This window comes from Astyanax mexicanus, chromosome 11 (assembly GCF_023375975.1).
Source record: "Astyanax mexicanus isolate ESR-SI-001 chromosome 11, AstMex3_surface, whole genome shotgun sequence".
Lineage (NCBI taxonomy): Eukaryota > Metazoa > Chordata > Actinopteri > Characiformes > Acestrorhamphidae > Astyanax > Astyanax mexicanus.
In genome coordinates, this window is record NC_064418.1 from 22,285,078 (window position 1) to 22,307,476 (window position 22,399).

Below are 22,399 nucleotides of genomic sequence, written 5' to 3' on the forward strand. Positions count from 1 at the left end.
GACTCAAGACCTTGACTTCAAGAAAGGTGTGTTGGAAATGTCTTTCTGCCCTGCACCTGACAGCATAAAAATGCTGCAACAATATATAAGCTAGAAAAAAGATTATTGAACTCTTTCAGTCTCAGTATCACTTCCAAAGTGTTGAACTGAGACATTTCATAATACTCTGCTTAAGAGTGTACACACAATAAGACATCCCAAAATACTCTTGTTAAAAGTATACATGCAGTGAGACATCCCAGAATATTTCCCTTAAGATGGTACACGCAATAAGACATCCCAGAATACTCTTGTTAAAAGTATAGATGCATTGAGACATCTTAGAATACTCCAGTTAAAAGTATAGATGCAGTGAGACATCTCAGAATACTCCAGTTGAGTATACATGCAGTGAGACATCTCAGAGTACTCCAGTTAAGAGTATACATGCAGTAAAACACCTCAGAATACTCCAGTTAAGAATTTACATGCAGTGAAACGTCTCAGAATACTCCATTTAAGAGTATACATGCAGTGAGAGACCATAATCCTCCAGTTAAGAGTATACATGTAGTGACACACCCCAGAATTCTTCAGTTAGGAGTATACATTCATTGATGCATCTGCAACTGATTACTGAGATATAATGCAGCTCTCTCTATCAGATTAATAAATGCAATTTTTACACTTTATACTTTTACACTTTACACTTTACATCAGTAATAATATAATCAGGTAAGTGCAGTAATCCGATTATAAATGGATATTTGGGAATGTAAACGCTTCTGTGTTGTTTGTAGAATTTGACAATTGAGTAAAAACGGAATAATCATTTCTAACATCTTTGGCTAATTGGCCATTATGTTTCCTATTATTCTTATTATTATTATTTTTTCATTCTTTACTTCATCATGTCTGTTTTCTCTCAGGTCCAAGAAGTTTTTTAGCTTTATTGAAGGCTGCCTGGTAAAAAACTACACCCAGAGACCTCCAACAGACCAGCTGCTGAAGCACCCCTTCATCCGGGACCAGCCCAACGAGAGACAAGTGCGCATCCAACTCAAAGACCACATTGACCGCACTCGCAAGAAGAGGGGAGAAAAAGGTGTGGTATCCCGCAGTCTCTTTTTTTGTGTTCAAATATTTATTGTCATTTTAAGTAGACTGAGCTATAAGGGTACATTGCAGAGATATAACATAACATATATAAAAACAATTTTAGAAGGAAGGCATAGAAAGAGAAAACAATTGTATATTCCACCTTGCAACCTCTTTCCCTACAGTTCCACCCCTCAAAATGGCACCCCACCCCACCGCACCTTCTAATGGCCAGAACAACTCAGTAAAAAATGAACAACAATGACATTCACATTTGCAAAGAAAAAGAGTTGCAGAATAATTGAAGGTAAATAGATGCAATAGCAATAATAATAATAATAATAATAATAATAATAATAAAAATAATAATAATAATAATAATAATATAAAAGAAAGGTAACCAGAGCTTGGACCAGAGCTACTGGTCAAACTTACTTGTTCTCAGAGCACAGTGTACAAAGAGGGTGTAAGGTGCATGTGGTAATGTCTACAGGGGGTTAGGTAAAATTTGAAAATAAAATTACAATAAATTAACTAATGATTTCTAGAAGATAAAGCAATATTTTTCCAAGGAGTTGTACCTCGCAGTCTCTGAATCTGACGCTGGGTCCAGCAGGACCAGTGTGTTTTAACCCTGTGTTTGGGTCTAATTGGGTATAAAAGTTTAGTATTCAAAATTAGTATCTGGCAACTTTTGCTGCTTGAAATTTAGAGATGCACCAATAAATGTTAGTTTGTAAAAGGATAATGTTTGTTACACTGCAATATATAAAGTTTATTGGTAGGTCAGACTTTCGATAAAATCTGTAGGTTCAGGAAAACTGCAGTTGGTGACTGGTATTCTACAGTTACAGTAGGTACAGAATCGCCTGTATAATCTCTTGTACCCATCTGCTGTGTGACACCCATCCTGCTGTGTCTGCACACTAAGGGGAGATATATTTCTCATTCTATTGTTTAATGGGTGACGATAACCTCCCTCAACCTCCTCCAAAAACAAACCCTAACTTCAGTTTATCCATATTTGGGCCTGTGGTGGGAGCTCCTTTTGGTTAGTACCAAACAAAGCATTTTACTGTGATCATTATGACTGAGTGTGGGTGTAGTTTGTGTGTAGTTTGAATGCATGATTTTTTTTTCCAGATGAGACTGAATATGAATACAGTGGCAGTGAGGAAGAGGAGGAAGAAACCCCAGAACAGGAAGGAGAACCAAGGTAGTAACACACACACACGTACCTCATCCACCTCTTCATTATTGTCTGACTTGGTAAAAATTTACATCCTTTAAAAAGTGCTTTCCTGTATTCTCCTGACTGTACACGTTTTTTAATTAGCCAGTAAATGACTGCTGTCTGTATTTCTTTAGCTGGAATGGCTAGGCTAAGGTAGCTAACAAGTAATGGAAGCTAATACACCACTAATAGCATCTTAGCACCAGTATGACATACCATACATGAACACTGGCGTCATATAGCATGTAAAATAAAAATCAATATTACAGTACAGCCACTGCTGTTTTTCTACAACTGCTTATGAGCTCCCATGATAAGGAACCTATAAAGGAGACTATGAAAAAGTTTGGGCAATATTGTTAAATATTTTTCTTTATAAACCATTGGTTGTTCAGATCAGCAATTCAATTAAATATATCATACAGCAGAAGAACACATTGATTTTTAAGAAGTGAAATTAGGTTTATAGGATTTACAGAAAGTGTGCAATCTGCTGATATTTACAAGATTCCCAGTACTGCACTGCACTGGCCACACATCCCCACAGCATCATGAACCACCACATTTTACTGTGGGAAGCAAGTGTGTTCTTTTTCCACCATGTGTGTTCCAACCAAGTGTGTTCTTTTTCCACCATGCATAACAACCCTCCAAATAACTAAATTTTAGTTTCATCAGACCACGGCGTTGTATTATAAAATGAAGCTTGCTTGTCCAAATGTGCTTTAGCATACCTCAAGCGACTCTGTTGGTGGCGTGTACTCAGAAAATTCTTCTTCTGCATTACTCTCCCATACAGCCTCTCCTTATGTAAAGTGCGCTGAATAGTTGAACAATGCACAGTGACTCATAGACATCTGCAGCAAGATGATGTAGGTCTTTGAAGCTGGTCTGTGGGTTGACTATAACTGTTCTCACCATCCTTCTCCTCTGCTTATCTGAGATTTCACTTCCTGATGGCGAGTAGTCACAGCGGCCACTCCGGGAGCAAACACAATGCTTTTTTTTTTTGCCATCCATCCTCCTCTCCAACGCTCCCTGGAGAATAGGCTAGACTACCTCCGGATCCAGCGGACAACCCAGCGCGAGTTAAGGGACTGCTGTGTGTTCGTTTTCACGGAGACATGGTTAACGGACTCCATCCCGGACTCTGCCATTGAGCTGAACGGCATGATATGCTTCCGTGCGGACCATGGGGCTCAGCTGTCCGGTAAGATCTGCAGAGGGGGGCTGTGTCCATACATCATCACAGCATGGTGTAACAACGCTGCGCTGGTCTTCAGCTACTGCTCGCCCCTTGTGGAGTTTGCTATAGTCAGAGCTAGGCCATTTTACCTGCCCAGAAAGCTAAGCAACGTGTACATAATAGCAGTGTATGTAGAAACCAGTGCTAATGCTAACAGTGCTCTGCATGAGCTGTACACTGCTATCTCCAAACTCCAGAACTCACACCCCAACGGACTGTTTATTGTTGCTGGTGATTTCAATCACAGTAATCTGAAGGCTCTGCTGCCCAGCTTTCACCAACATGTGGACTTTCCAACGCGTGGAGCTAACATGCTGTGTCTTATTTACACTAACATTGCCGGTGTGTACAGAGCAGAGCTCCGCCCCAACTGTGGCTACTTGGACCACATCTCGGTGATGCTCTTCCCAGCATACAGACAGCTCAGCAGACGTGCCAAATCAGAGAAGAAGCAAGTGACAACCTGGCCTCCAGGATCCCTTTCTGCTCTTCAGGACTGTTTTGAGCACACTGACTGGGACATGTTCAGAGAAGCTGCTACATCTGATGACTCCATCAACCTGGAGGAGTACACAGATTCAGTGACTGGCTACATCAGCAAGTGCATTGATGTTACTGTCTCCAAAACCATGACATCCCGCCCTAACCAGAAGCCGTGGATGACTGCAGAGGTGTGTGTGTGCTGAGAACCCGAGACAAGGCCCTTAAGTCAGGAGACAAGGCTGGACTCAGAACAGCCAAAACCAGGCTCTTCTGGGGCATCAGAGAGGCAAAGCGCACCTACTTGAAGAAAATCCATGCCCATTTCCAGGACACTGCTGACACTATGCACATGTGGCAGGGAAAACAACACCTCCAGCACCTCCATACTGAGCACCAGCGCCCCCCAGGGCTGTGTGCTCGGTCCACTGCTTTTCACTCTGCTGACTCATGACTGTACTGCGAAGTTCAGCTCAAATCACATCATCAAGATTGCTGATGACACAACTGTAGTTGGCCTCATCAGCAAGAACGACGAGTCAGCGCACAGAGAAGAGCAGTGGCTGACAGACTGGTGCAGGACCAACATCCTATCTCTGGTTAAAACCAAATAGATGGTTGTTGACTTCAGGTGTCCACCACCCGCTGAACATCAACAGCTTTGCAGTGGAAATTGTGAAGAACACCAACTTCCTCTGTGTTCACATTGCTGAGAACCTTACCTGGTCCCTCAGCACCAGCACCATAACAAAGAAAGCCAGCAGCACCTCTACTGCCTGCGGAGATTGAGGAAAGCACATCTCCCACTTCCCATCCTCACCATGTACTACAGAGGCACTGTAGAAAGCATCCTGAGCACCGTCTGATTTGGGAACTGCAACACCTCAGAACGTAAGACCCTACAGTGGATAGTGAGGACAGCTGAGAAGATCATCGGAGTCTCTCTTCCCTCCATCAGCGAGATCTACACCACACGCTGCATCCGCAAAGACACCGGCATTGTGGACGACCCCACCCATCCCTCACACAGACTCTTCTCTCTGATGCCGTCAGGCAGAAGACACAGAAGCATCCGAGCCTCCACTACTAGACCCTGCAACAGCTTTATCCACCAGGCAGTCAGACTCCTCAACACACAGAGACAGAGCGGAACACCACCCCACACCCAACACACTCACACACCCAACACACTCACACAGAACTGAAGTGAATCCCCCCACCACCCTTTAAACACACAAAGACTGAACTTCACTCACACACACACTCACACTCAGCACACAGAGACAAAAATGTCTCTATACCTTTTCAGCAATATTTGCTGCTACTCTCAAAACTATAAACGCCCTACCTCAGTAACTGCTGTGATTATGTATGTTCTATATGTTACAGTATGTTACACGTCTCTGCACCTTATCCTCAATATGCACTTTATTATACCGTATCGGTACTGCACTGTCCTGTTTTTTTTAATTGTCTCGTCTTTTGCATTTATTGTATTTATTGTAGTTTTATAGTTTTATGTTGCACTGTCGTCACTCTTGCACTTTATGTTGTCTATTGTTTCTTGTTCCATGTTGCACCATGGTTCCGGAGGAACGCAATTTCACTACACTGTGTACCTGTACAAAAAAAGCCTATTGACAATCTTTGTTTTCAGGTCATTTGAGAGTTGTTTTAAGGCTCCCATGTTGCCACTTTTCAGAAAAGATTCAAAGAGGAGAAAAACTTGCAATTATCCACCTTAACTCTTTTTTCATAACTGGATTTACTTGTTTATGTAGATCAAAGGTCAATGAGCTTACCAAACAAGTTTTTGTGTTTCAATAATTAGTGCTAAATGTATTCAAATCAGTAAAATGTCAGGGATGCCCAAATTTATTCACCTGCCTAATTTTGTTTAAATAATTATTGCACACTTTTTGTAAATAGAATAAACTTAATTTTACTTCTCAAATATCACTCTGTTTGCTATATGATATATTTAACTAAAATTGCTGATCCAAACAAAAAATAATTTATAAAGGAAGATCATGAAAATGATAAGGGGTGCCCAAACTTTTTCATATCACTGTATTCTTGGTACAAAAACAGTAAAAGAAAGCCCATATAACCTATAGTTATAAGTTGCTAAGCTAACGTCTCTCTAACCGCAGCTCAATCGTTAATGTCCCGGGCGAGTCAACCCTGCGGCGGGACTTCATCCGCCTCCAGCAGGAGAACAAGGAGCGCTCCGAGGCTCTGAGGAGGCAGCAGCTCCTGCAGGAACAGCAGCTCCGTGAGCAGGAGGAGTACAAGCGCCAGCTGTTGGCTGAGCGACAGAAGCGCATCGAGCAGCAGAAGGAGCAGCGGAGGAGGCTGGAGGAGGTAACCGAAATAGGCTTGCTTTCCAGTAGTAATGTTACCCAATTTAATACCATGACCTGTTTCACTCTGAGGAAAGGTGCATGCGGCAGTGCATTTTTGGTTTTAGTTGGCTCGTAGCATGTTATACCAGCACCTTCTTGCCCAGCTGCTGTTTTACAGTATGTGTGTCGAGCTTAACATGAAGAAACAGAAATATCAAAGTGAGGTTTTGTCAGAGGTGGGAATGGTAAACTTTCTGCCCCATATTCTTTAGATATACTTCAGTAATGGGTTTTACTTCTTTCCCTGAAGATGAGAGGAACCAACGTCATATCCTACATCTTAGCTTACTGGTGTTATTTACAGTATTTATCATACTATAAGGTGCACTTAAAATCCTTTTATGTTCCCAAAAAATGTCAGTGCACCTTTTATTCTGGTGTGTCTTATGTATGAATTTTACCAGTCAGATTGTAAGAAGCAGTAAAGCCACTCTGCTGAAGGGCAGCGCTATACAGGTGATTCAGTTTAGTTAGGGAAAAAGTATGTGAACCTCTAGGCTAATGACTTTTCTAAGAGATAATTTGAGCCAGGATGTGATGAGATTGTATGAGTAGGTTAAAGCTATCCTGCCTTTTAAAAACACACACCAGTTTTGAGTTCAGCACTGTTGCTACTCTCCCTAGGCATGGTTATCCTGTAAAGATGACTGCAAGAGCACAGCGCAGAATGATCAATGAGGTGAGGGAGTCGGCTGAAGACTTGACAAATCTACAATAAGGAAAACATTAAACAAGAATGGAGTTCATGGGAGGACACCACGGAGGAAGCCACTGCTGTCCAAAAAAAACATTGCTGCACATTTGAAGTTTGCAAAAGAGCACCTGGATGTTCCACAGCAGTACTGGCTAAATAAACTGTGGAAAGATGAAACCAAAATTGAGTTGTTAGGAAGGAACACAAAACGCTATGTGTGGAGAAAAAAGGCACAGCGCACCATCATCAAAACCTCATCCCAACTGTGAAATATGGTGGAGGGGGCATCATGGTTTGGAGCTGCTTTGTTTCCTCAGGGCCTGGACGGATTGACATCATCAACGGAAAAATGAACTCCCAAGTAAACCAAGACATTTTGCAGGAAAACTTAAGACAATCTGTCTACCAACTAAAGTTCAACAGAGGACGGATGATGTAACAGTACAGCAACCCAAAACATAGAAGTAAATCAACAACCAAATAGCTTCAGCAGAAGAAAATACGCCTTCTGGAGAGGTTATTGCTGCCAAAGGAGGATCAACCAGTTATTAAATTCAAAGGTTCACATACTTTTTCCACCCTGCACTGTGAATGTTAACATGTTGCAAACATATATTTTTTTGTGTTATTAGTTTAAGCAGACTATGTTTTCTATTGTTGTGACTTAGATGAAGATCAAAAGACATCTAATGACCAATTTATGAATTATATCGAAATAATCCCCAAGTGTTTTGTCTAGTTGGTGCTCTGTTGTGTCTGTTGAAATTAGATTTTTATAAGTAAAAACGCTCCGAACTCCCTCTAGTCTCTGATACACCCAGAACACATTCTAAACTAGTATTTTCCTCCATAAACGTTCTTTGTAGAGATTTTCCCAATCCAATCTCGTGATCAGAAATCAGGACAATCATGTTATTTTTTAAAGAATCGTGTGGAAAAGATTTGGATTACTAATTAATCAAAAAAGTGATGATACGTTGTTACTCATTAACTTTACCACAGACCAGGGCTGGACTGGTAATCTGGCATACCGGGAGGTTTTCTTCCTTTTTTTTTCAAAGAGACCGGCTTTAGAGGGGGCGGCCTATTTCCAATATAGACTAAACCGATCAGGATATAAGATGAAAAAGGCCCCACCCTTTCTCTGCATGTGAAGTCCTGCTATGTTCAGTGTTGAGCGTATTTTAGAGGAGAGGCAGTATGGAGAAACAGAAGCAGCAGAAAGGGGTGTGGAGAAGTAAAGAAACTAAACGTATGAAGAAACTAAAGAGTGTCACTGTAGATACTACCGTGTAGTGTAGTGCATAAGCAGGTAGTAACGTTAGATTAACACAGGGACTTTAAGGTGATAGAAGTAATGTTAGTAACGTTAGAATATTGCAGGGACTTTGAGGTGATGGAGGTAACGTTATTAATGTTAGATTAACACAGGGAGTTTGAGGTTATGGAGGTAATGTTATTAACGTTAGGATAACACAGGGACTTTGATGTGATTGAGGTAATGTTAGGATAACACAGGGACTTTGAGGTGATAGAGGTAACGTTAGTAACGTTAGATTAACACAGGAAGTTTGAGGTGATTGAGGTAATGTTATTAACGTTAGGATAACACAGGGACTTTGAGATGATGCAGGTAACGTTAGGATAACAGGGACTTTGATGTGATTGAGGTAATGTTCGGATAACACAGGGAGTTTAAGGTGATGAAGGTAAAGTTAGTAACTAGGATAACAGGGACTTTTAGGGGGTGGAGGTAAAGTTACTAACATTAGAATAACACAGGGACTTTGAGGTGATAGAGGTAACGTTAGTAACATTAGGATAACACAGGGACTTTGGGGGGGTGGAGGTAAAGTTACTAACATTAGAATAACACAGACTTTGAGGTGGTGGAGGTAACGTTAGTAACATTAGGATAACACAGGGACTTTGAGGGGGTGGAGGTAAAGTTACTAACATTAGAATAACACAGGGACTTTGAGGTGGTGGAGGTAACGTTAGTAACATTAGGATAACACAGGGACTTTGAGGTGATAGAGGTAACGTTAGTAATGTTAGGATAACAGGGACTTTTAGGGGTGGAGGTAAAGTTACTAACATTAGAATAGCACAGGGACTTTGAGGTGGTGGAGGTAACGTTAGTGCCATTTGAATAACATAGGGACTTTGAAGTGATGGAGGTAACATTTTTAACGTCAGGATAACATAGGGACTTGTGATGGAGGTAACATTCATTTTTGAGGTGACTTGAGGAGACTTTGAGGTGATGGAAGTAACTTTAGTAACGTTTGAATAACACAGGGACTTTGAGGTCATAGTAACATTAGGATAACACAGGGACTTTGAGATGATGTAGGTAACGTAAGGATAACACAGGGACTTTGAGGTGATGTAGGTAACATTAGGATAACACAGGGAATTTGAGGTAATAAATGTAATGTTAGTAACGTTAGCATAACACAGAGACTTTGAAGTGATGGAGGTAACATTCATAACGTTAGAATAACACAGAGACTTTGAGGGGGTGGAGGTAAAGTCAGTTATGTTAGGAAAACACGTGGACTTTTAGTTGATGGAGGTAATGTTAGCTCTATTACATGAGGATGATAAGCAATGGCCATCGATTAGTATCAGTATTAATTGGTATTTGCATACCTCACAAAGGGGCGGCACAGTGGCGCAAGACGGCCTGGGTTAGGATTACACAGGGACTTTGAGGTGATAGTAGTAACGTAAGTAATGTTAGGATAACAAAGGGACTTTTGAGGTGATGGAGGTAACGTTAGGATAACACAGGGACTTTGAGGGAGTGGAGTTAACTTTAGTAGTGTTAGGATAATACAGGGACTTTGAGGTGATAGAAGTAACGTAAGTAATGTTAGGATAACACAGGGTTCGATTCCCGGCTGGGGCAACCCGGGTCTTTCTGTGGAGTTTGCACGTTCTCCCTGTGTCTGCGTGGGTTTCCTCCGGGTTCCTCCGGTTTCCTCCCACAGTCCAACGGCACGTTCAGGCTAATTGGAACTTGATTGAAATTGCCCATTAGGTGTGTGTGTGTGAGTGAATGTGTCTGTTTGTCTGTCTGTGTCCGTCTGCCCTGCCTTCCGCCCGATGCCTGCTGGGATAGGCTCCAGCACCCCCCCCCCCCCCCCACACCCCCCGACCCTTCACGGATTAAGCGGTTGACAATGAGATGAGAGAGAGAGAGATACCTCACAAAATCTTCCAGCCACACCCCCTTATTCTGATAAAAAGACTGAGAAGTGTTGGATGAGCAGCAAGTGTCCATTTTAGGCTGCAGCATAGCATTTTAGATATTTAGGTTGAAGCTGTGTTAAGAAAGCTGCATAGTAGTTTGAATTTGTAGCATCTATGCTGGGGTTCAACATGTTTTAAAGCACTTAAACAAGTGAAATAACAGATTTTTAAAACTGATTAATGACAAGTAGAAGCTTCGCAATTTAGGCATGACTAAAGTAAGTGTAAAAAAGTATAAAAGTAGTATTAGCAAAAGATATGCCGACACTGAATAAGAGTAAAGCAGCCCTGTTTGTAGCCTGATACAAATACATGTTATAGCTGTTCAAAGGAGGAAGCACCTTTAACCTGAAGAATTAGAATAGATCTGTTATATCATAGAAATTCAGAAAACACATATTAGAGGTGATTAAAAAAAAGATACAAAAATCTACTACACAGAGCAGACAAAAATAGTTAACAATAAGATACTACACTTCTTATATTTAATATGTTGATGATATATTATGCTTCTATGGAACCCCACATACATGAATTACAAGTCGGTTGTGCTCCGCTAATTATGAGGGGCCGGTCTAGAACAAAAAATTGGCCATGGAATTTTTGGTTCAGTCCAACCCTGCTACAGGCACACACACACACACACACGCACACACACACACACCGCATTTCCTCCTTCCAATTTGAAAAAAATAGCTACACTATAATTTATTTTCTCTTTTAAAGCTCTGTTAAACTCAGTAATTTATATAACTTCACTATATAATAATATAATATAGATATTATAATACAGTAACCAATCAAGTATGAGTCTAGTCTGGCAGGTCTACACCACACTACACTATTATTACTCTCTCTTCTCAAAAAACAACTACCGCCATCTGAGCTGGAAGAGAATAAAAGATTGTACTGAATGGTATCAGTTTGCTGTGTGATCATTCCTGTATCGTCTGATATATTCATTTTAAAACAGAATTTCACAGTACTTTTTAAGGCTACATCACATGTCTGTGTCTTTACAGCACAGTAATCCTAAATTTAGCTATACTGAATCTACACTAATACTAACTTCTCCATTTCTCTCCTCTCTCTGTAAATCTGTATCACTGTCTGTCTGTCCCACTCTGTCTCCCCCTGCTGACTATCCACAGCAACAAAGGCGTGAGCGTGAGATGCGGAGGCAGCAGGAGAGAGAGCAGCGGCGGCGTGAGCAGGAGGAAAAGCGGCGGTTGGAGGAGATGGAGCGCCGGCGTAAGGAGGAGGAGGAGCGACGACGGGCAGAGGAGGAGAAGAGGAGGGCAGATCGGGAACAGGTGGGTAAACGGCCGGGCGAGTCTGAAGGAAGAACTGACAGGTTCTAAAGCTAAAATGCAAGAACCACACAACCCTCAAAATTACACAATTTACACAGATATGAGAGGAGTCCAGCTGCAGTTAAGGCTCCACAGTGCAGACCTGATATCAGCAAAACATTTCTGTTGTATTTAAACACTTCTGAGCGAAGTTCTATAACTAAAACTGTCAACATAAAAGTTTGTGGAAGAATCTAACTGCAGCCAGACCACAGCAAAAATCCAGTTTAGTGGCCTAAAGTAAGGTGTGTTTGGTGTGTAAAGTTTCTCTTTAAATTTGTATTGTAGCTACAAGGCTAATGTGTAATCCTCACCAATCAGAATTAATGCAAACTCTGCCCAAATCATGACACCCTGGCCTCAGACTCACATGGCATCTAGCTGGTTTCCAGTTTCTGACCACTGGGACTTTTTTAGCTGGAGTTTTCTGGATGGTAATGTGTGTAAAAGTTTCTGTCCTGAACGTGCAGATGTAGGACAGGAGTATTGATTGGCTGCGATTAGCTGAGCTCTGATGCTGAATTGCCTTTGCTTGTTTGTGTTTGTTTAACAGGAGTACATCCGTCGACAGCTGGAGGAGGAGCAGCGGCATCTCGAAATACTACAGCAGCAACTTCTGCATGAGCAGGCTATGCTGCTGGTGAGCATACAAACAGTATTGCTAAAATTCTTTATTTTAAAAATGGCTGGGAGAAGGTGGTGTCATCATTTTGATAAATCACAGTACGCTGCATTGAGTACTTAGCTCTTTTGCTACAGTACAGATGCTAAAAGCAGATTCAGACCAAATTAAAAACATAAATAAAATGTAGCTTTAGAACATCATCTGCGTATATATGTTGATTATCAGATTTACTGTAATATTATGAAACGTAATGAAGAACATAATAATATTACAACCACATGTGTGTTTATATAGACGTTGGGTAGGAGAAGAAGCTAGAAGGTAGGAGTCCTGAATCTTTGAGCTGGTAGACTTACAGAAACTCAGTATAGCTAATTCTGTGCACTAATCTGTAAGTTTCTGCTCACTGCAGTTGTGACACCAAACTGTTTGTAACAGCAGTCTTCCAGGACTGGATTTGATGAACCCTGCTGCATTGATATATTGAATTATTTATTTTTTTGAAGATGTAATGTGGCATTATTTTTTATGTGCTTATGTGGAATAAGCTCATTCACTGGTTTCTTATTATGTGTTCATCTCCTCTACGCCCTGCCTGTACACTGAACCATATTTGCCAAAATAATAATAAATAATAAATAAAGTTAGAAACCGCTGGCCGATGTTAATGTGACAATCAACATTTCCAGTGCAGTGTGGGAGATTGTGGTGCATCATGTTTAAATTTCACTTTTCGATTTGGACACCCAACAATGTTCTAGAGGCATTAGCTAATAACTGTTAACACATTCTTTGCAGGAAAAGGTACAATTAGATTTCCATGTGAAGGTGTGTCCAAACTTTTAACCGGCAGTGTGATTGATGAGCGTTTTACACACTGTGTGTGTCAGGAGTTTAAGTGGAGGGAGCTGGAGGAGCAGAGGCAGGCTGAGAGGCTGCAGAGACAGTTACAGCAGGAGCAAGTCTACCTGCTCTCCCTCCAGCAGCCCAAACCCAGAACCCCTCAGCAGCCTCCATCTGCAGCTCAGAAGAGCAGAATCCCTCAGCAGCAGCAGCATCCGCCACCTTCATCCGAAAAGAGCAAGAAAGCTCCACCGGCACAGCACCGAGACAGTAGCAAAAAGCAGGAACACGCCCTAGCAGCAAATCAGGACAGGTCTACAATTCCACAGCTACAGCACTGTGCTGTGGACCGGACCGGAACCCCCCCATTACCTCAACCGTCCCCACAGGACCGCGGAAGAATTCCCCAGCTGCAGCCGAGCTTGCAGGAAACACCACTGCTGCAGCCTCGGCATCTGGCCCAGCCGGACCGCCAGCTTTCGCCAAAAGTGACCCACGGAATCAACATCCAGCCAGTCCAAACACACAGCATCCCCAACTCCCAGCCACAGCAGCCCACCAAGGAAGAGGGCCAGACCAACCCGGTGCCTCAGGCAGAACCTCGAGGACCAGACTCTGAGGAAGTTCCAGAGGTGAACCCGTAAGGCAGAGGTGTCCAGTTCTGGCCCAGTGCAGTCTGGTGATTTTCCTGCTCAAACACACGTGTTAAACTGTCTATTTAATATTTTTATTTTTATAATCAGATTACCCCAGGACATAGGAGTCTTAACTTGAGTAGTCAGATAATGGGAAAACTCCAAATTTACATGAGTCAGGCAGTAATCAGATTTCTGCTTCGCTATCAATTTTTATGTTTACAATTCAGTGCCATATCCTGTATATTAGAGTAGCCTGTTAGTTTAAGCGGCATTTTACATCATAAACAACTGAAAGGCAATTAAATTTAAACTGATTAATTATATATATTTTTATATAATATTTTATATATATAATTATATTTTTGTCTAAAAACAAGGGACACATAAAATGCAGTGTGCTTTTGAAAACAAAAACATCTAAAGTGCTTAACAAAAAGTGAATGAGTAAGTAAAAGTGCAGTTTAAGTTAAAATCAGTTTGGGCTGAAGCGGTGTTCAGATTTAGATCAATTCAGATTTTTCTCTGATGTATAAAATCAGTTTATGCTGTTTACATCAGTACTGGAATAATCAGATAACTGCGTAAATCTGATTCTAAACCTGTTTTGAGTGCATGTAAACATTAAAGCGCTGAAACAATACAACTTTAGAAGATTTTGTTTGTAGTTTGTACATCAGGTTAGCGTGCTAGATTCTGTAATGGTGTATCCAGCTAATGTGTTATTTAATTTTAAAGAAATCTCATTTTAAAACTGCAGCTTAACTCAGTTCAGCAACTAAAACTACAGCACAACCCCACCCACCCACAGAATGAGCTGTACGTCCTACTGTGTTGTTTAGTGTTGGAGGTTGTTGGGTGGTGTAGGAGGTTGTTGGTGGTTGTTGGAAGTTGTTGAGTGGTATTGGAGGATGTTGGGTGGTGTTGGAGGTTGTTGAGTGGTGTTGGAGGTTGTTAGGTGGTGTTGGAGGTTGTTGGGTGGTGTTGGAGATTGTTGGGTGGTGTTGGAGGTGGTGTTGGAGGCTGTTGGGTGGTGTTGGGTGGTGTTGGAGGTTGTTGGGTGGTTTTGGAGGTTGTTGGGTGGTGTTGGAGATTGTTGGGTGGTGTAGGAGGTTGTTGGTGGTTGTTGGGTGATGTTGGAGGTTGTTGGGTGGTTTTGGAGGTTGTTGGTTGGTGTTGGGTGGTGTAGGAGGTTGTTGGTGGTTGTTGGGTGATGTTGGAGGTTGTTGGGTGGTTTTGGAGGTTGTTGGGTGGTGTTGGAGGTTGTTGGGTGATGGAGGTTTTTGGGTGATGTTGGATGTTGTTGGGTGGTATTGGAGGTTGTTGGGTGGTGTAGGAGGTTGTTGGGTGGTGTAGGAGGTTGTTGGGTGGTGTAGGAGGTTGTTTGGTGGTGTAGGAGTTTGTTGGTGGTTGTTGGGTGATGTTGGAGGTTGTTGGGTGGTATTGGAGGTTGTTGGGTGGTTTTGGAGGTTGTTGGGTGGTTTTGGAGGTTGTTGGGTGGTGTTGGAGGTTGTTGGTGGTTGTTGGGTGGTGTTGGAGGTTGTTGGGTGGTGTAGGAGGTTGTTTGGTGGTGTCGGAGGTTGTTGGTGGTTGTTGGGGGATGTTGGAGGTTGTTGGGTGGTATTGGAGGTTGTTGGGTGGTTTTGGAGGTTGTTGGGTGGTGTTGGAGGTTGTTGGGTGGTGTTGGTGGTGTAGGAAGTTGTTGGTGGTTGTTGGGTGGTGTTGGAGGTTGTTGGGTGATGTTGGAGGTTGTTGGGTGGTGTTGGTGGTTGTTGGGTGGTGTTGGAGGTTGTTGGGTGGTGTTGGAGGTTGTTGGGTGGTGTTGGAGGTTGTTGGGTGGTTTTGGAGGTTGTTGGGTGGTGGTGTTGGTGGTGTAGGAGGTTGTTGGTGGTTGTTGGGTGGTGATGGAGGTTTTTGGGTGATGTTGGAGGTTGTTGGGTAGTATTGGAGGTTGTTGGGTGGTGTTGGAGGTTGTTGGGTGGTGTAGGAGGTTGTTTGGTGGTGTAGGAGTTTGTTGGTGGTTGTTGGGTGATGTTGGAGGTTGTTGGGTGGTATTGGAGGTTGTTGGGTGGTTTTGGAGGTTGTTGGGTGGTGATGGAGGTTGTTGGTGGTTGTTGGGTGGTGTTGGAGGTTGTTGGGTGGTGTAGGAGTTTGTTGGTGGTTGTTGGGTGATGTTGGAGGTTGTTGGGTGGTATTGGAGGTTGTTGGGTGGTTTTGGAGGTTGTTGGGTGGTGTTGGAGGTTGTTGGTGGTTGTTCGGTGGTGTTGGAGGTTGTTGGGTGGTGTAGGAGGTTGTTTGGTGGTGTAGGAGGTTGTTGGTGGTTGTTGGGTGATGTTGGAGGTTGTTGGGTGGTGTTGGAGGTTGTTGGGTGGTTTTGGAGGTTGTTGGGTGGTTTTGGAGGTTGTTGGGTGGTGTTGGAGGTTGTTGGGTGGTGTTGGTGGTGTAGGAAGTTGTTGGTGGTTGTTGGGTGGTGTTGGAGGTTGGTGGGTGATGTTGGAGGTTGTTGGGTGGTGTTGGTGGTTGTTGGGTGGTGTTGGAGGCTGTTGGGTGGTTTTGGAGGTTGTTGGGTGGTGTTGGAGGTTGTTGGGTGGTGTTGGTGGTGTAGGAGGTTGTTGGTGGTTGTTGGGTGGTGTTGGAGGTTGTTGGGTGATGTTAGAGGTTGTTTGGTGGTGTTGGTGGTTGTTGGGTGGTGTTGGAGGTTGTTGGGTGGTGTTGGTGGTTGTTCGGTGATGTTGGAGGTTGTTGGGTGATGTTGGAGGTTGTTGGGTGATGTTGGAGGTTGTTGGGTGGTGTTGGAGGTTGTTGGTTGGTGTTGGTGGTGTAGGAGGTTGTTGGTGGTTGTTGGGTGGTGATGGAGGTTTTTGGGTGATGTTGGAGGTTGTTGGGTGATGTTGGAGGTTTTTGGGTGGTATTGGAGGTTGTTGGGTGGTGTTGGAGTTTGTTGGGTGGTGTAGGAGGTTGTTTGGTGGTGTAGGAATTTGTTGGTTAGGGTTAGGGTTAGGGTTAGGTTAGATGGTACTGGAGGTTGTTGGGTGGTTTTGGAGGTTGTTGGGTGGTGTTGGAGGTTGTTGGGTGATGTTGGAGGTTGTTGGGTGGTGTTGGAGGTTGTTGGTGGTTGTTGGGTGGTGTTGGAGGTTGTTGGGTGGTGTAGGAGGTTGTTTGGTGGTGTAGGAGGTTGTTGGTGGTTGTTGGGTGATGTTGGGTGGTATTGGAGGTTGTTGGGTGGTTTTGGAGGTTGTTGGGTGGTGTTGGAGGTTGTTGGGTGGTGTTGGTGGTGTAGGAAGTTGTTGGTGGTTGTTGGGTGGTGTTGGAAGTTGTTGGTGGTTGTTGGGTGGTGTTGGAGGTTGTTGGGTGATGTTGGAGGTTGTTGGGTGGTGTTGGTGGTTGTTGGGTGGTGTTGGAGGTTGTTGGGTGGTGTTGGAGGTTGTTGGGTGGTTTTGGAGGTTGTTGGGTGGTGTTGGAGGTTGTTGGGTGGTGTTGGTGGTGTAGGAGGTTGTTGGTGGTTGTTGGGTGGTGTTGGAGGTTGTTGGGTGATGTTGGAGGTTGTTGGGTGGTGTTGGAGGTTGTTGGGTGGTGTTGGAGATTGTTGGGTGGTGTTGGAGGTTGTTGGGTGGTGTTGGTGGTTTTTGGGTGGTGTTGGAGGTTGTTGGGTGGTGTTGGAGGTTGTTGGGTGGTGTTGGTGGTTGTTGGGTGGTGTTGGTGGTTGTTGGGTGGTGTTGGAGGTTGTTGGGTGATGTTGGAGGTTGATGGGTGGTGTTGGTGGTTGTTGGGTGTTGTTGGAGGTTGTTGGGTGGTGTTGGAGGTTGTTGGGTGGTGTTGGAGGTTGTTGGGTGGTTTTGGAGGTTGTTGGGTGGTGTTGGAGGTTGTTGGGTGGTTTTGGAGGTTGTTGGGTGGTGTTGGAGTTTGTTGGGTGGTGTTGGTTTTGTAGGAGGTTGTTGGTGGTTGTTGGGTGGTGTTGGAGGTTGTTGGGTGATGTTGGAGGTTGTTGGGTGGTGTTGGTGGTTGTTGGGTGGTGTTGGTGGTTGTTGGGTGGTGTTGGAGGTTGTTGGGTGATGTTGGAGGTTGTTGGGTGGTGTTGGTGGTTGTTGGGTGGTGTTGGAGGTTGTTGGGTGATGTTGGAGGTTGTTTGGTGGTGTTGGTGGTTGTTGGGTGGTGTTGGAGGTTGTTGGGTGGTGTAGGAGTTTGTTGGTGGTTGTTGGGTGATGTTGGAGGTTGTTGGGTGGTATTGGAGGTTGTTGGGTGGTTTTGGAGGTTGTTGGGTGGTGTTGGAGGTTGTTGGTGGTTGTTGGGTGGTGTTGGAGGTTGTTGGGTGGTGTAGGAGTTTGTTGGTGGTTGTTGGGTGATGTTGGAGGTTGTTGGGTGGTATTGGAGGTTGTTGGGTGGTTTTGGAGGTTGTTGGGTGGTGTTGGAGGTTGTTGGTGGTTGTTGGGTGGTGTTGGAGGTTGTTGGGTGGTGTAGGAGGTTGTTTGGTGGTGTAGGAGGTTGTTGGTGGTTGTTGGGTGATGTTGGAGGTTGTTGGGTGGTGTTGGAGGTTGTTGGGTGGTTTTGGAGGTTGTTGGGTGGTGTTGGAGGTTGTTGGGTGGTGTTGGTGGTGTAGGAAGTTGTTGGTGGTTGTTGGGTGGTGTTGGAGGTTGTTGGGTGGTGTTGGTGGTTGTTGGGTGGTGTTGGAGGTTGTTGGGTGGTGTTGGAGATTGTTTGGTGGTGTTGGAGGTTGTTGGGTGATGTTGGAGGTTGTTCGGTGGTGTTGGTGGTTGTTGGGTGTTGTTGGAGGTTGTTTGGTGATGTTGGAGGTTGTTGGGTGTTGTTGATGGTTGTTGGGTGGTGTTGGAGGTTGTTGGGTGGTGTTGGTGGTTGTTGGGTGGTGTTGGAGGTTGTTGGGTGATGTTGGAGGTTGTTCGGTGGTGTTGGTGGTTGTTGGGTGGTGTTGGAGGTTGTTGGGTGGTGTTGGTGGTTGTTGGGTGATGTTGGAGGTTGTTGGGTGGTGTTGGAGGTTGTTGGGTGGTGTTGGAGGTTGTTGGGTGGTGTTGGTGGTTGTTGGGTGATGTTGGAGGTTGTTGGGTGGTGTTGGAGGTTGTTGGGTGATGTTGGAGGTTGTTGGGTGGTGTTGGTGGTTGTTAGGTGTTGTTTGGTGATGTTGGAGGTTGTTGGGTGGTGTTGGTGGTTGTTGGGTGGTGTTGGAGGTTGTTTGGTGATGTTGGAGGTTGTTGGGTGGTGTTGGTGGTTGTTGGGTGGTGTTGGAGGTTGTTGGGTGGTGTTGGTGGTTGTTTGGTGGTGTTGGAGGTTGTTGGGTGGTGTTGGAGGTTGTTGGGTGATGTTGGAGGTTGTTGGGTGGTGTTGGTGGTTGTTGGGTGTTGTTGGAGGTTGTTTGGTGATGTTGGAGGTTGTTGGGTGTTGTTGGTGGTTGTTGGGTGGTGTTGGAGGTTGTTGGGTGGTGTTGGTGGTTGTTGGGTGGTGTTGGAGGTTGTTGGGTGGTGTTGGAGATTGTTGGGTGGTGTTGGAGGTTGTTGGGTGATGTTGGAGGTTGTTGGGTGGTGTTGGTGGTTGTTTGGTGGTGTTGGAGGTTGTTGGGTGGTGTTGTTGGTTGTTCGGTGATGTTGGAGGTTGTTGGGTGGTGTTGGAGGTTGTTGGGTGGTGTTGGAGATTGTTCGGTGGTGTTGGAGATTGTTGGGTGGTGTTGGAGGTTGTTTGGTGATGTTGGTGGTTGTTCGGTGGTGTTGGAGGTTGTTGGGTGGTGTTGGAGGTTGTTGGGTGGTGTTAGAGGTTGTTTGGAGGTTGTTGGGTGGTGTTGGAGTTTGTTGGGTGGTGTTGGTGTTGTAGGAGGTTGTTGGAGGTTGTTGGGTGGTGTTGGAGGTTGTTGGGTGGTGTTGGTGGTTGTTTGGTGATGTTTGAGGTTGTTTGGTGATGTTGGAGGTTGTTGGGTGGTGTTGTTGGTTGTTGGGTGTTGTTGGAGGTTGTTGGGTGATGTTGGAGGTTGTTGGGTGGTGTTGGTGGTTGTTGGAGGTTGTTGGGTGGTGTTGGTGGTTGTTCGGTGGTGTTGGAGGTTGTTGGGTGGTGTTGGAGATTGTTCGGTGGTGTTGGAGATTGTTGGGTGGTGTTGGAGGTTGTTTGGTGATGTTGGTGGTTGTTCGGTGGTGTTGGAGGTTGTTGGGTGGTGTTGGAGGTTGTTGGGTGTTGTTGGTGGTGTAGGAGGTTGTTGGTGGTTGTTGGGTGGTGTTGGAGGTTGTTGGGTGGTGTTGGAGGTTGTTGGGTGGTGTTGGAGGTTGTTGGGTGATGTTGGAGGTTGTTGGGTGTTGTTGGAGGTTGTTGGGTGATGTTGGAGGTTGTTGGGTGTTGTTGGTGGTTGTTGGGTGGTGTTGGAGGTTGTTGGGTGGTGTTGGAGGTTGTTGGGTGGTGTTGGAGGTTGTTTGGAGGTTGTTGGGTGGTGTTGGAGTTTGTTGGGTGGTGTTGGTGTTGTAGGAGGTTGTTGGAGGTTGTTGGGTGGTGTTGGAGGTTGTTGGGTGGTGTTGGTGGTTGTTTGGTGATGTTGGAGGTTGTTTGGTGATGTTGGAGGTTGTTGGGTGGTGTTGTTGGTTGTTGGGTGTTGTTGGAGGTTGTTGGGTGATGTTGGAGGTTGTTGGGTGGTGTTGGTGGTTGTTGGGTGGTGTTGGTGGTTGTTCGGTGATGTTGGAGGTTGTTGGGTGGTGTTGGAGGTTGTTGGGTGGTGTTGGAGATTGTTCGGTGGTGTTGGAGATTGTTGGGTGGTGTTGGAGGTTGTTTGGTGATGTTGGTGGTTGTTCGGTGGTGTTGGAGGTTGTTGGGTGGTGTTGGAGGTTGTTGGGTGGTGTTGGTGGTGTAGGAGGTTGTTGGTGGTTGTTTGGTGGTGTTGGAGGTTGTTGGGTGGTGTTGGAGGTTGTTGGGTGGTGTTGGAGGTTGTTGGGTGGTGTTGGAGGTTGTTTGGAGGTTGTTGGGTGGTGTTGGAGTTTGTTGGGTGGTGTTGGTGTTGTAGGAGGTTGTTGGTGGTTGTTGGGTGGTGTTGGAGGTTGTTGGGTGGTGTTGGAGGTTGTTGGGTGGTGTTGGAGGTTGTTGGGTGGTGTTGGTGGTTGTTTGGTGATGTTGGAGGTTGTTGGGTGATGTTGGAGGTTGTTGGGTGGTGTTGTTGGTTGTTGGGTGTTGTTGGAGGTTGTTGGGTGATGTTGGAGGTTGTTGGGTGGTGTTGGTGGTTGTTGGGTGGTGTTGGAGGTTGTTGGGTGGTTTTGGTGGTTGTTGGGTGATGTTGGAGGTTGTTGGGTGGTGTTGGAGATTGTTCGGTGGTGTTGGAGGTTGTTGGATGATGTTGGAGGTTGTTGGGTGGTGTTGGTGGTTGTTGGGTGTTGTTGGAGGTTGTTGGGTGATGTTGGAGGTTGTTGGGTGTTGTTGGTGGTTGTTCGGTGGTGTTGGAGGTTGTTCGGTGGTGTTGGTGGTTGTTGGGTGGTGTTGGAGGTTGTTGGGTGGTGTTGGAGATTGTTGGGTGGTGTTGGAGGTTGTTGGGTGATGTTGGAGGTTGTTGGGTGTTGTTGGTGGTTGTTTGGTGGTGTTGGAGGTTGTTTGGTGGTGTTGGTGGTTGTTGGGTGGTGTTGGAGGTTGTTGGGTGGTGTTGGAGATTGTTGGGTGGTGTTGGAGATTGTTTGGTGGTGTTGGAGGTTGTTGGGTGATGTTGGTGGTTTTTTGGTGGTGTTGGAGGTTGTTGGGTAGTGTTGGAGGTTGTTGGGTGGTGTTGGTGGTGTAGGAGGTTGTTGGTGGTTGTTGGGTGGTGTTGGAGGTTGTTGGGTGGTGTTGGAGGTTGTTGGGTGGTTTTGGAGGTTGTTGGGTGGTGTTGGAGTTTGTTGGGTGGTGTTGGTGTTGTAGGAGGTTGTTGGTGGTTGTTGGGTGGTGTTGGAGGTTGTTGGGTGGTGTTGGAGGTTGTTGGGTGGTGTTGGAGGTTGTTTGGTGGTGTTGTTGGTTGTTGGGTGATGTTGGAGGTTGTTGGGTGGTGTTGGTGGTTGTTGGGTGGTGTTGGTGGTTGTTGGGTGATGTTGGAGGTTGTTGGGTGATGTTGGAGGTTGTTGGGTGGTGTTGGTGGTTGTTGGGTGTTGTTGGAGGTTGTTGGGTGGTGTTGGAGGTTGTTGGGTGGTGTTGAAGGTTGTTGGGTGGTGTTGGTGGTTGTTGGGTGGTGTTGGAGGTTGTTGGGTGGTGTTGGAGGTTGTTGGGTGTTGTTGGGTGGTGTTGGTGGTTGTTGGGTGGTGTTGGTGGTTGTTGGGTGATGTTGGAGGTTGTTGGGTGGTGTTGGTGGTTGTTGGGTGGTGTTGGAGGTTGTTTGGTGTTGTTGGAGGTTGTTTGGTGTTGTTGGAGGTTGTTGGGTGGTGTTGGAGGTTGTTTGGTGTTGTTGGAGGTTGTTGGGTGGTGTTGGTGGTTGTTGGGTGTTGTTGGAGGTTGTTGGGTGATGTTGGAGGTTGTTGGGTGGTGTTGGTGGTTGTTGGGTGGTGTTGGAGGTTGTTGAGTGGTGTTGGAGGTTGTTGGGTGGTGTTGGTGGTTGTTGGGTGATGTTGGAGGTTG

The 22,399-nt window shown here is 45.0% G+C and overlaps 1 protein-coding gene across 8 annotated transcripts in view; it reads left to right on the forward strand.

The window, feature by feature from the left end:
* Positions 1–22,399, forward strand: part of map4k4 (mitogen-activated protein kinase kinase kinase kinase 4) — a 211,352-nt gene that overhangs the window by 118,760 nt on the left and 70,193 nt on the right. For 5 of the 8 annotated variants that reach the window (XM_049485385.1, XM_049485378.1, XM_049485380.1 and 2 more), the window contains exons 10-15: positions 909–1,084; positions 2,221–2,293; positions 6,191–6,401; positions 11,546–11,707; positions 12,300–12,386; positions 13,262–13,846. In XM_049485385.1, the coding sequence (XP_049341342.1) occupies positions 909–1,084; positions 2,221–2,293; positions 6,191–6,401; positions 11,546–11,707; positions 12,300–12,386; positions 13,262–13,846 (1,294 nt within the window). Of the gene's footprint in view, positions 1–908; positions 1,085–2,220; positions 2,294–6,190; positions 6,402–7,066; positions 7,697–11,545; positions 11,708–12,299; positions 12,387–13,261; positions 13,847–22,399 lie in introns of those variants that run through there. The other 3 variants (XM_049485382.1, XM_049485383.1, XM_049485384.1) reach the window with 2 other exon arrangements.